Below are 13,330 nucleotides of genomic sequence, written 5' to 3'. Positions count from 1 at the left end.
TGTTACGGCTGCCGCTCGTCGTGGCGTGAATGCGTGCGCAGGAGAACGGGTTGATCGTTTTTTTGGGGGGGGTTTTGATGTCGGGAAGTATTTTGTTTTTGGGCGACATTCGACAGCATTCTTGACAAACGCGCGCGATCACGTGAGCTTTCAGCCACGGTGGAGCCCAATCTTCATGCGAGTTCTTTTCGGCACACAACCACAGACGGTCACATTTTAATCGCCACTTGTGCAATTTCTTTTTTACGATTTGAAAAGTGCTCATGTGTGTGGCAAGCCTAAAAGTGGCGTTTGCACAAACACTTTTCCACAAAAGGCAGACGAATAATTGGTGGCAATTTCAAGCAAAATATGAACAAAAAGGCCGCGAGGATACGGCCGTCCATATGTTTTCCTTTTCACGCATTTGGAAGAAAACGCAGCGAGCGGCGCCGACATCGATGAGTCGAATCGATGGACATGAGCGAGCCCGACGAGAAGCAAAAGCAAATAAGTTGTCGAGTTTATGACATCCGGCGAACGGATTGTTTGCCCGTGATTGCGCGAGTCCGCCCCGTTTACGACCGGCGTGTTTGATTGGCCGGACTTGCGCAATCGAGATGGGATCTCTTTCCATTTTGGCTTTTGTAATTGGCGCTCGCTTCCTGATTTCGACGGCGTGACTACGGCGGGGGGTTGCGAGCGAGTGTGATCGACGTGCGCGTGTTGAGGCATAATCAGGAAGCCGAGAGCTTTCAAAGCAGACGGAACAATCGACGGGGAAAGCGGAACAATCCATACTTTCAACCCCGTCAACTTTTGGGAGAGCGGGCGGGAAACGCACTTGGATTTAGCTTTAGCTCACTGAGCGAACCCAAACGTAAGCGCTCGGAATTTCGGAAACAATCCGCGAGCGCGAGCCCGTCTCGGACTCGGAGGCGTTTTCCATTGTGACCGTTTTCTTGCTTCTCTTTTTTTGAGAGCATTCAAAAAAAATCTCGCCCAACGTTCCCGAGTTGCATTCAATTTGGTCCTTCTCGAGCGTGCGACACCAAAGTTGGACATTTTTTGAGGACAAATCACAAATTGGGCAATTGGAAATGAATTGGCGTCAATTTTGAAATATGACTCAGCCGAAGCTTTCAGACCTCTGGGCAGACTTTTGCTTTGAGGGAGTTCTTGGCCGACGCCCACGAAGCGGCGCGCGCCGCTCGGCAAAAAGTCTTATGCACAGACTTTCCAGCGGGTGGCGACACCCCCGGCAGACCCGCCGCCCGCTCGTCACCCGTCCCTTTTTTCCCCGGCGGAGTGAAGAGAATCCGCGGCACGAGGCCGTACAACTGGAAGGAGAAGGCGGCGGTGGCGTGAACCCACGAGGGCGCGGCGGCGCCGGGCGAGAAGAGCAAGACGGCGTGGATGATTTGCAGCGGCAGGCAGAGCACAACTAAGAAGGAGACGGACAGAGCCAACGAGCGGCGCCTCCGGCAGGCGTCGGACGGACTCGACCGCTTGGCCTTCTGGCACTGGAGATTGAGGTAAAGAAAGAGCAGGCAAAGCGAGGGCAGCGTGAACACCGCCGTCCCGTGGACGTAGACCACAAAGTGCGGACTGAGAATTGTGTCCGGGGCACAAACACCCCAGTGGCTGCTGTGAATTTCAGCATAGGTCAAATTGCGCATGTCCTCCACGTAGAACTTGGACAGGAAGCCTCCGTACGGAAGATGCTGCCCGATAACCACGCGTCCGTGGGGCGATTTGGGCCAAGGTGACGGCGTGGTCCAGTTGCCCGGCAACCCGAGGTCGGCGGTGTGCTGATCTTGGTTCTTCCTCCCCCACCTGTCCAGGACGTCGGAGCTGATGAACTGGCCGAAGGAGGTCAGGACGGAAGCCATCCAGCAAAGGAGGAGCGCACACAAGGCCCGCTGACGGCTCACCAGAGCGGCGTACCTGCCGTCAACAAAACACGGCGGTGAAACGCGCGCTCGGAAGAACCCGTCCGCTTTCGGTCGGCTTCAAATGCGCAAACCTCGCTCAAGACCAAACGCCGGAAACCACCATGCCTTTCCACCGCACGCCACAAGTGTTACGGCTCCTTTGGCAACACAAACTGTTAGCTGTGTTGCCTGCCATGTTTGCAAGCCTTTTTTTTCTTTTTTTTTGATTTTCTTCATTTCCTGCAGAGAGCCGCTTGCGTTTGGCGCTTAATTAACGCCATGCGTTTGCGGCAAAACTGATGAGGAGGCGCCATCGTGTCCGCTTGTGTATTTGTGAACGTGGACTCACCTGCTGGGCCACTGATGCCGCAGGTGGCGGTCCAGCGTGAGCAGCACCAGCAGCCACATCGTAAACTGCCTGACCAGCAGGGGGCAGCACACCAGCGTGATGCAAGTGTACAAGCACTGCGGGGTCCTCAAGTTGAGGAAGACGATGACGGGGATCTCCAGCGCGCCGCCGATGGCGCCCACCCAGCCCAGGCACAGGCCGAGGCAGCGGGACACACTCGGGCGCGGCGGCGCTCCGGCGTCCCGGTTCCCGCCGAGCGCCATGCACAACCTCACGCTCGCCACGATCACGCCCACCGACACCATGCACTGGCAAAGGGAGTACAGCCACAGAAATTCCATGCCTGGAGGGATGCCAGCAAAACATTTCAGGAGGATGGGGAAACCTTGGAAGATTGTCCGCGCATACAAATCGTAGAAACAAAAACGTACACTTATTGTGTTTTATAACAATACTTAACCGTATTCGCAATTCCGAAATAAGTGAAACCTGCGATAAATATTTGGTTGAAATGAAATGAAATGATGGTTCAAATGAAAAAACAGATTTGATATTTCATCCATCGATGCACGTGAAATTGAAAGTATTGTTTTAAAACACAACAGATTCTGCATTCTTCTCGTCCAACCGCCATTCATATTTTTGAATCGTTGCAAAACTGAGACCGGCCCAATCGTAAAGTCTGTGCCAAAAGTTGCCAAAAAGTGCCAAAAGGTGCCAGTGTGCGCCGGCAGCTTGCAAGTGTCACTTGTTCCGGCCCCACGCGATCGCCACCTCACGTAACGATCGAAGCAACAAAGGCCCGGGCCGGTCACTGAAGGAACATTTCATGGAGAATGGCCTTTGGGTTGGAGTCCTGGAACTTTTCTGACACACCCTGTCCATTTTGTCATTGTCTTCATCTCCCAGTTTGAGGCTTCCGGGTTGTGCAATTCGTATTTGGTCAACTTGCACTCCATGTAAAACCTGAACAGCTCACGATGAAGGTCTTGTGTTGGCGTTTCCGTTTGGACAATTCTGCTTCTGACTCTCAACAAATCGAGGAGCAGGTTCAGAGGTTTCTCTGGAATCCACGAAAAAAAAAGCCGCATGAATCATCAAAACAAAACAGCAGAACGTGTGAAGAAAATGTGATCCGAGTTTGGTCCGGGGGCTGACAAACCGGCAGGGAGCAGGAGGATATTTTGGACGGGTTTAGCAGAAAGCCGGAAACCGGGCCGGAGAAAAGGTCACAGAAGCGAGCTGCTGAGAATGTGAGCGCCATGCAAACGCACAACAGGCAGCTGCGCACTTTTGACCGCTCTCGTTCACTTTTCCCATCACACCCGCTGCCAACACGCCGGCCCGATCATGCAAATTGCAGGGGAATCACAATTCGCAACGTGTTTGATGATTGGCAGCCAATTCCTGCACATGCTCAAACATGCGGCCTCACATACGCCACGATGGAGTTGCCGAAATGCCACCTGTCCATTTTCTCACGGGATGACTTGACCTTTCGTCAGCGTCACTCTCCGTTAACAACCTTCGTGAAATGACCTCCCCCAACTGCGTCTCATGCAAGCGTCCCGTGAAAGCAGACAAAAAAAAAACAAAAACGCATGCATTGCCAGGCTTGGAATAAACGTTTGGCATCGCGGTTTGCGAGGCAACGTTCGCATTCTGCGCCTCCTCAAAAATCAGAGGCGGGCACTTGACCATTTTTGGCCAGTCAGCCCCCTGCCATCCAGCCGTGATCTCGGCACGGTTCCGGTCTGGACTCTGCGGGCTTATTCGTGAAATTGTCAGCCGCCGCCTACCCGACCTCCCAAAAAAAAAAAAAAAAAAAAAAAAAGCCTCCATGCATGACGCCGCCGCAGGAGAGATGTGAATGGCAGAGGTTTCTTTCAAGATCATTAGCTGGCTTATTTACTCTTCAGATCTGCTGCAAATTTCCCCCATTGTGGGACAATTAAAGGACATCTTTATCTTTATCATCTTTCATTTAGGATGCTCTTCTTTGTCTCCACCAATGTTCCCGATGCAAGTGAGTACACACAGTTGGTGTTCTAGGGATTGTTGTATTGCCGCCCCCCCCCCCCCCCCCCCCACACTTGTAATGGTATGCCCCAGTAGCAGGTGGGGGGTGCAACTCACGTGACGTCACAAGAAGGAAATCGAGGCACGCTTGAACGCACGCCTAAAGACGATTTTGGACTTTTGAGTTCAGTACAATAAAAGTTCTAAAATGACAGTGGATTTTTTTTTCAAATCAATTTAGTTTTGCTTCGAGACGAGAAACTACTTTGGTGCTATAACTTAATGTCAATTTAAGAAACCAGTTGTTCATTTCAAAATATTGTCTAACGAAAAACTTGTTTCATGTCCCTACGATTAACCTGCAAAAATAAAAACAGTCCAAAAAGTTGCTCCTCACATGAATTCATTGATTTGCAAAACTGCTCCCCAAAGAAAAGAAATATATTTCAAGTCTTGCATGAAGTATTGCATCTTTTTCCATGAATCCAAATCAAAGTCAAGATCAAAATTGAAAAAGTGTACGTTACCTGTTTGCAGCGACAAGCCGTGGTTGACTGCAAAGTACAACGTGTCGCTTTTATGGCTGCATTTATATCCCCCCACTCCCCTCAAACCTCTAAAAGCACGTGACAGACAAAACCGGATTTCTAAAGCTCCAGCTGCCTCATATCTCTCTTCCCAGTCTGTGCAAACATATCAATTGTGTCAATGTTGTATCATGGATGCCCTTTCAGTCCAAGGTGTGCAAAGGGCAATGCCGCCACCTCTGCCAGCCGGCGGAATATGGAAAGGAGGCGCACGCAGGCATGCTGTAAAAGCGAATCGCTACAAACATACAAAGTGCTTTTGGAAGTGCGTCTGACTTGGAGCTGATAAAGATGATGAAGAATATCAAAAGGTCCTTGCTGAAAACGAGCGTGAGACGGACGCACGGCGCACCGGGATGGCACCGACCGGATTATGTGCCCCCGTCCCTGAAGAAAATAGGCCACCCTCAGCTTTGGCTTGACATGATCCACATGATGGCGCGTGATCTTTGACGCCTCGTTCAATAATACATAACACGCAACAACACAAAGGCGGGAAATCGAAAAGCAAAAGCCACGAAAATGGAAAAATCAAAAATGTGTTTTGTGCGCAGCTCTCCAACTGTTACTGTGTTGTTTTTGTTTGAATATGCAGATTGTTTGGAATGAATTGGAGGGCTGACGCTTTGTGGCTTTGAATATTCACCAACGCAGAGAAATCGATTTCAAAATCATTCCCCAGTTGAATGGCTCGAGGTTTAAGCCCCAGGCAGCATTGGTGGCCAATTTTCATGCCCCTGGAAAAATCATTTGTCAACAGCGAGAGGCCAGTGTCCGGCTGGACTCGTCCTGAATTGATGCGCATTGATCACGACGGGACTTTCATTTATCTATGATCGGTAACCGACATGCATGGAAGCAATTTTTGCGGTGGGGGGGGGGGGGGGTGCATACACACACACAGACTCTCTGCAGGCCCCTAGTTTGAAACTCTAACCTGACTTGGAACCCCAACCCTCGTTTAAAACCCGAATTTGAAACTCTCCACGAGTGCGGTGGGTGGGTCGGAGTTTTCCCAAATTGATGCCCTTCAAGTCTGACCAAATGCCCCTTCAACATAAATCAATACATGATCGTTGATTGTGCCGAGGATGCAGCCCCCAAAGTTGGATGAACTGCTCCATCGCCCCTCCCAACACCCCTACATTATAAAAGAAATTTTTTTTTATAAGAATTTCACTGTTCCCTGGGAACATGATTTAGGTATTGAGAGATATGCATTTGAAAATAATAATGAAAATAATTAAGAGCTGTTTGTCCAACACAAAGGAAACAATGAGGGTTCGTTGTAGAAAAACAGACATTTTTGTTCCCTATCAATTGTGTGGCCTTTGGATTACAATATACCGTAGGCTTGTTTGATTTATTAATAGTCGATAACACAAACAAATTTGTCAAAAATGTTTACCAAAATATTAATTTAACGCGTTTTTATTTTATTTTATTTTAATGAGCTGATTAATTTATTGTAAATGTACAATTTATGAAAGACTTCACAAACATTTTAATCATTGTGTATTTTATTTATGTTTCACCATTGCTTGATTTTTTTTCATCATAAGTTTTCAAATATTTTACATACACTTCGCACACGTTTTTAGTTACTGTATTATTTTTTAATAATTGATTGAGTAATTGAAATAGAGTTATTTTGGGAACATTGATTTCATAAAATAAAATATTTTACTTTGATAAGCTACGTTTCCATGATTTAAATTGACTTTTTTTTCCAATCCGATCTATGAATGAGAGCTCGAAACTTTAACTATCTCAGTTTAAGGTCATTATTTGTTCCTGAAAATAATTCTTAATGTAAGTAAATTGTATTTTTATTATTATTTATTTGGGGGGGGTAAAGGAAAAAAGTTCATGTCACAGTGTTCTCGCGTTACTTAGCGCGCGAGATTTGCCCGCGTTAACACTCGTAGGAAACCCCGTCGCAGCCTCTTTCCCTTCGCTGTCCACAAGCAAGGTAAACGCGCCTCCTTATTTCTTCGATTCTGTTGCGTATATTTCAGCTAAGGATCCCAAATGTAAGCGTCTCGCGTGGACACAATCTCGGCAAACAAAAAATTCTCGTCAAAGTGGCTTTGTGTGTCTGATAGGACCAAGCGCGAATGTTTTAACGAGGTTTTGGTCGGTCGCGATGCTAGCAATGGCGCTTCCCATGCCGACTCGTTGCGGCCTGCTAGCCTAGCCTAGCCCAGCCCTATTAGCTTAGCTTGGCATATTTTAGCTTTTGAATCAACTCGTCTCCGCCGACTTTTTCCTTTACGTCTGTATGACTTCGCCAACCCGAGTTATGTTCGGGAAAGGAGGCAGTCTGTCATTTGGCGGCGTTCTAAAGAATTACTTTGCTACACACCGTGCTAACTGAGGACGTGCTGCATGTGAAGCTAATGCCGGCTTAATGTACGAAGCCAATATCATACAATGTGATTTATATAATTGGCGCTTTGAACATTACTATTGATGCATTCATCATTATTAGAAGAGGCTTACACTGGGGGGAAATGTGTTAAATATACACAAGTCCCTACTTATCAATGTTAACCGTGGCTAATACTGTCAACCGTGCTCGCACTCTTTTGTATTTTAAGTTATTTCAATCCGTGTCGAATGGGCTTCTCTCCCCCAGTAATACTGGAGTCTAATTACAGTGTCTGTTTTTCAAGATGCCAGGTGTCACAGTGAAAGACGTCAACCAACAGGAGTTCGTCACTGCACTGGCTGCCTTCCTGAAGAAGTAAGCAACTTTTCGTAGCCCCCCGAAATGTCAATCGCTTTTTATGTTGTATCTTAGCACGTGCATGCTTAATTTTTAGTGCGATTGTCGTTGGTACTACAGTTCACGACTGCAAACGTTTGGACTTGAATTACTGCCAGATTGCTTCAGTTTGTGGACAGTCACCTCATATATATACACACACACACATCAGTCACTTGTGATTTTTGTCAGGGTGAACCTCATTTGCAGAACTTGGCATTTGACCCTTTTTTGCCTGTTAGTCCTCCGGGCCACAACCTCTGTACCCTTCCATCTCTGGACTTTTTCATAAAAATTGTTTTTATTTATTCCATTGACCAACATTTTTATTTTCATTTGGCAAAGAGTCGTGTCATATGTTTGTGAGCTGAAGTTCCACAACAAATTGCTTTTGGTGCAACGGAATGGTCACGTGCTGTGTTGATGCTGATTGTGATTTTACTTTGTTGTTTAGGTCAGGGAAGCTGAAGGTGCCTGATTGGGTGGACCTCGTCAAGCTAGGCAAACACAAGGAGTTGGCACCTTATGATGAGAACTGGTTCTACATCCGAGCTGGTACGTGTGAAGCACATCGCATCAACTTATTATTGCTGGATGGTCCCATTGGTTGTAGATTTGGTCCATAAATTCATTTGAGGACAGCAAACTCCTGGATAAAGCATTCCCACAAACATTTAATCCATTAGAAAAAGTAAATGTTTGGATGTCAACCCCATACTGCCTTTCTCCTTTTCTGTTACATGAGTAGCATGGATGCTCTGTGGCATCTAGGATGCTATAAAGTCCAAAAAATGCAATGATTATCGCCCAGAGGTGCATTCTACAGCCTACTTTAAAAAGCAAATTATGAGTAATGGGAAAAGCAGTCTTTTAAGTATCTTATCTTCTTGCGCCTAACACGGCTGCCGTTGGATTTCTGATTGGGCGAGTGAGTGCGGAACGGCCGCCTGGAGAAGTTTGCCTGGGTGGGCAACTGCTTCTTTTGTTGTAGTCTTTTTTTTTTTGTTTTTTTTTTTGCGTGTACTTGCAACATACAGCCAGTCACCTTTTTGCTGTCTGAATTGAAGTGAGGCCACCATGCATGCTGCAGTATGTTGCCACCAAAATGAAGCAAAAAAAACATTCACATCTGAGAATGTCACGGAAGATGAAGGGATAAGTTAGTCGTTGCATAAAAATGGAGGATGAGTTCTAAAGAATACGTTTAAGCCGCAAATATCTGGTGGTGGACCAATATTTGCTTGTTTTGTGAAGCCAAGGTGGGCAAGTGTCTTGTGTCCACATGATTTGTTTTTTGCTACCGGTTATGTGCTGCTTAGCCAAAGAAAAGCCAGAAAATGGCAATTCAAGACTTTTCTTGTCCTGCTGAACTCACTCGGGTCTTTTTGTGGTATTAATGGAGACCCGTGAGACCGCTTCCAGGGTAGATGATCACGCCTCAGCATCCCGATGCTAACTGGATGGCGTGTGTGCGTGACACACAACCACATGAATTCAACCTTTTGGCACATGCATCTCACATCTTTTGAAAAGAAAGCTGACACATGACAGTGGTCGGTCTGCAAAAACCTCTTTTCAGCATCGACGCTGACATTACACGTAGGGGTTTCCTTACATCTTCAACTGCTCACGTGAGCCGAGGATCCTAAATGCTTTGGAACGGATTTCGCTCTGACTACAAATAGTCAGTTGCGCTTGTACTCTCAGAACATTTCTTTAAGGTTTGTGTGATATTTTCATCATCTTTTCCTTGATTCTGTCACGTCATTCAAGACATTTCTCTATCTTGTGGGACTAATGTTGGACTTGAATGTTAGTTTTATTCTTTAAACTCACTCGTAAGAAAAGGGATGGCGCATCTCGAGAGAAACTACACGACATCATTGTTGGGAAATGTTTTCTTTTGGGCCTCCTCGCTGGCTTCGTCTTGAAGTAACATCGTCGATGTTTTTTTCCTGTGGTGCCATCGCGTGCCTCTGCTCACGCAGCCTCCACAGTTCGTCACCTGTACCTGCGTGGGGGAGCCGGCGTGGGCTCCATGACCAAAATCTACGGCGGCCGCAATAGGAACGGCGTGTGTCCCGCCCACTACAGCGTCGGCTCCAAGAACGTGGCTCGCAAAGTGCTGCAGGCGCTCGAGCTTCTCAAGATGATTGAGAAGGACCCCAATGGGTAAGCGGGTGGGGTGTGGCTTTGATTTTTATTTTGGGGGGGGGCATGTCTGTTAGCTGTTGGGAGTATTTAGATGTCTTTATTTTTGGGGGGGATTTGGCCCCCTGTTGCGAGGTTGATGCATCTCATTTTTACTTAACATTTTCTTTATTCTACCTTTGGTCTCCTCCAGCGGTCGCAAACTAACCTCCCAGGGAACCAGAGACCTGGATAGAATTGCCGGCCAGGTGAGCAACTCATTTCCTCCGTGATCATGGGCGGGCTTGCGATTTTTGAATCATCTCCAGTGTCTTGCATGCATGCATTAGATTTTTTGGAGTTGTTTCTCTCTGCTTCTGAGTCGCCTTTTACTCTCGTCACAAATCAAAGCAGTTGAACAAAACAACCATTAAGTCTCGTTGTCTTTTGATTATGGCACTTAGCGGATGTGAACAGTGAAGGTTATTGTCAAGAAATGCTTGAAATCTTCATTTTGCCAGCTGTATTCCTCTGCTGCGTTTATTGTGCACCAGTCTTTACGATACGGCGCATACAATTGATTCCACATGCACATTTGTGTCATTTTTCTTTACCGCAATTGTTAGTTTTTCTTAGTAAAGGCCGATGTTTGCAAATGTCTTATTTTGATTCCGCTTTTTTATAACAATCAAGATTTAAATATTTGGATTCATTGTTTCGACCTCTAAAAGATGTCCAAGTTGCATTGATTCTCATTGTGGACGCAATCACGTCTCGGCCTCCTTCTTTGCTAAATTTAGCCTCACTTGTGTTTGCAAATACGTCGCGCTCAATTTTGTCAAAGCATGAGAGGAATCTCGTTTTCAATGTGATGTAACGCTTTTATTCAAGCTCGCGTCCTTGGGCAAATGTTACCCGTCAGCCAAGTGAGTTGTGTCGCACTTGTATCCCGAATCGCGTCGCACTCGGGTCTTGTCAAGAACCGGAGGGGGGGGGGCCGAAGTAAACCAAGGGTAAAAGGGGTAAACATTAAGAAAAGCGTTTCATGCTCGGCGAGCCGTCCGTATGGCGCGCTCGCCTTGTTTACTCGTGTTAATGAACGGTGCACATGCGTGCAGCCTTCCCGCCACACAAATTGTCCTCCCCCTTTTTTGTGTATTGCACTATGCAATGCCTTCTTACTCTTGTCGCTGCTTTCGGCAGCTTGTACTCAAGGTCTCGTGGCGTTGTTTTCAAACCTTGCCCGTTCAAAATGCAGTCAAGTGAGACAAATGTGTGGAAATGGAATGGAAAAGAGCCGGGTGGTTTCATTTGATCAGTTGAACGCAGCCGTTGAGGTCGTTGCCCAGCCCGTGGATGCGTTTCCGTTTGGAGATGTGATGCTTAGCATGCGCAAGCGCCGCCACCGCCTGCTTGAGGCTTCATAAGATGTTGACGCTTTTTTTGTTTTGTTTTTCCTCTCAACAGGTTGCAGCTGCAAACAAGAAAACTGTTTAAATAAATCTTTTGGACAAATGGAATGCTGTGGTGTGCCTTTTTTTTTTTATCTTCCCTCTTGTGTGCGAAAGCAACAAACGACAATGCTGCATTGAAAGCGTCATCGTTGCCTCGACATCTTGCAAGTTCATCATGCAAATGACGGAAACCAGCTCCAATTATTTGCACTTTTCGTTTCCTCCTTTTGGCTGCGTGCAAGGACCTGTCCCAATGATACGAGTCACCTTTTGCTGAATAACCCAAACTGACCATAATTGAGCCATTGTTATTTTTTATTGTTTGGACTTGTGCTTTGCAACTTGGATGCCATCTTTAGAACAAAACAACTCATGCAGCCGTGGCCAAGATCAGGTAACAAAGTGGATCAAATCTGTCTACTGGAGAGATCATGGTTTCGTTGACCAACAATAAAATGCTTTCTTGCCGTCTTTGGCAAGCATTCAATTTAGTTAGAAATCTGTGACTATTAATGAATCTGTTGCCACTGGCACAAAGTAAGATTCGGATGTGCCAAACCATAGTTTTTATAAACATTTACTTTTGAGTGCTCTTAAATTTCATCCCTCAAGTGCATTTATTTCCCCAAATTAATTTCAAGTCAATGTGGATCAAACCTCGATGTTAAACGCTTCCTTCTATTTACCGTTTTCATGTGTTTTTGGGCTTCCTGCGCGACTATCTCAGGGCTCGTCGTGACGATGGTATTCGGAACTTCATTTTAGTATTTTATTTCCAAGGTTTGCAATCACTGGCTTATTTAAAGTCTACCAGGATGACTTTTAACTAAAATCCTTTCCCTTCCAAAATTCCTGCAGAGGGCGCCAGAGGACCGATTTTATTTTTTAGGAGTGCCAACCAACTTTTCCAACCTGTTAAATCTTTAAACGCCGTTTTTGTCTTTAAAATGCGCAAATTCATTTTGTTTGACAATTTCAAGAAATCCCTCGGAAGGGTTATGGAATGTGCAGCGCTAATTGGCTGTTAAAGATCAAATATTTTCGCGACTTTTTTTTTTTTCATCTCTTGATGTACGCAAACAGTTGAAGTGTTCGTGCCGTGTTTTAAAAAAAAAAAAAAGAAATGTTTTTCGCCATCTTTCGTGTCAACAACCTTTCTTGGGCCTTGACCTGTGCGCTCTAGCTCCCTCTTATTTTGTGGCGTCCAGCTGTTTTGTTCCCGCTGAACACAACCCCCCACAAGCATTCTTTTTTTTTTTTTTTTTTTTTTTATGCCCTCGCCTCCCCCTGTAATTTGCCAGTAAGACGCATAAACATGCCCTTCGGTGTTTGGGAGAAATGTGTGGAATCCGCCACTCAAGGTGTTGTTTGCTTGTGCTTGTCTGTGCAGGCTTCCCACGGACAAGTTGCACTTTCCGAAGCGCTGTTTTTAGTCGGAGCTTGAACAAGCTGAGAACGGAATGGATGCAGACCTGCCTCGCACCTCCTCCAGGCTGCAAACGGCAGATAGCGAAGAAATGCCTCCGCTGCTCAAATCTCTCCAAAATAGAACTGCTATCAGGGGAGCTCCCACACACACACACACACACACACTTTTCATCAACCCACGAATTCATGCCCTGTGGCACACCATCCACTTGGGACGAGGTGTTCCTTTGCAAAGTTCTGCTAGCCTTCCCCAACTAGAATTGCCTCTCCCAAATTAACCGAGATCGTTTCCGTTGTCCCTGAGCACCTCTTTGCGTTTTGCACAAGCTCTTGAATCTCAATTGCTTCTTCTTCTTCTTCTACCCGTGTCATTGTCAACAAAACTGGAATAGCAAAGGCCCAAGTCTCTAATCCTTCATCCTGTTTGGCCTGAAAGCAGATGCTGTCCACATGCGACATGCCGCTTGCGCCGGCCTGGCACCACCGTTCCCCACAGCAGGTGTGTGTGTGTGTGTGTGTGTGTGTGACACTACTAAGCATGTGTCAGTGACTTTTCGGCTTTATGTGCGCGTGTCTCCCTTGATTCCGAATCCCTTGCACCTGTCAGGAGGAGGAGGCCCGACGGGGCGCACAACAGATGCTGTCCTCAAAGCTCGGCGTGTTGTCGGTGTGTTCCGCACACA

At 46.5% G+C, this 13,330-nt stretch overlaps 2 protein-coding genes across 3 annotated transcripts; one reads left to right on the top strand and one right to left on the bottom strand.

Moving 5' to 3' along the window:
- Positions 1-1,121: 1,121 nt before the first annotated feature.
- On the bottom strand, positions 1,122-2,603 carry LOC148328419 (adenosine receptor A1). Its single transcript, XM_088305848.1, has 2 exons — positions 2,263-2,603; positions 1,122-1,926 (listed from the first exon to the last, which is right to left on the bottom strand). The coding sequence occupies exons 1-2, from the start codon at positions 2,601-2,603 to the stop codon at positions 1,122-1,124; spliced, it is 1,146 nt and encodes a 381-aa protein (XP_088161974.1).
- Positions 2,604-6,752: 4,149 nt separating this feature from the next.
- rps19 (ribosomal protein S19) lies at positions 6,753-11,285 on the top strand. 2 transcript variants are annotated; one of them, XM_088306030.1, is made up of 6 exons: positions 6,753-6,840; positions 7,544-7,614; positions 8,090-8,190; positions 9,624-9,807; positions 9,980-10,034; positions 11,233-11,285. In XM_088306030.1, the coding sequence occupies exons 2-6, from the start codon at positions 7,544-7,546 to the stop codon at positions 11,260-11,262; spliced, it is 441 nt and encodes a 146-aa protein (XP_088162156.1). In that variant the 5' UTR covers positions 6,753-6,840; the 3' UTR covers positions 11,263-11,285. The 2 variants fall into 2 exon arrangements, with proteins under 2 accessions (XP_088162156.1, XP_088162157.1); XM_088306031.1 differs by lacking the exon at positions 6,753-6,840 and adding an exon at positions 6,878-6,901.
- Positions 11,286-13,330: the final 2,045 nt, after the last annotated feature.

This window comes from Idiotropiscis lumnitzeri, chromosome 10 (genome assembly GCF_059441095.1).
Source record: "Idiotropiscis lumnitzeri isolate Australia: NSW breed Sydney's pygmy pipehorse chromosome 10, RoL_Ilum_1.0, whole genome shotgun sequence".
Lineage (NCBI taxonomy): Eukaryota > Metazoa > Chordata > Actinopteri > Syngnathiformes > Syngnathidae > Idiotropiscis > Idiotropiscis lumnitzeri.
Note: the sequence above shows the minus strand (reverse complement) of the source record. Positions and strands in the feature narration are given on the sequence as shown.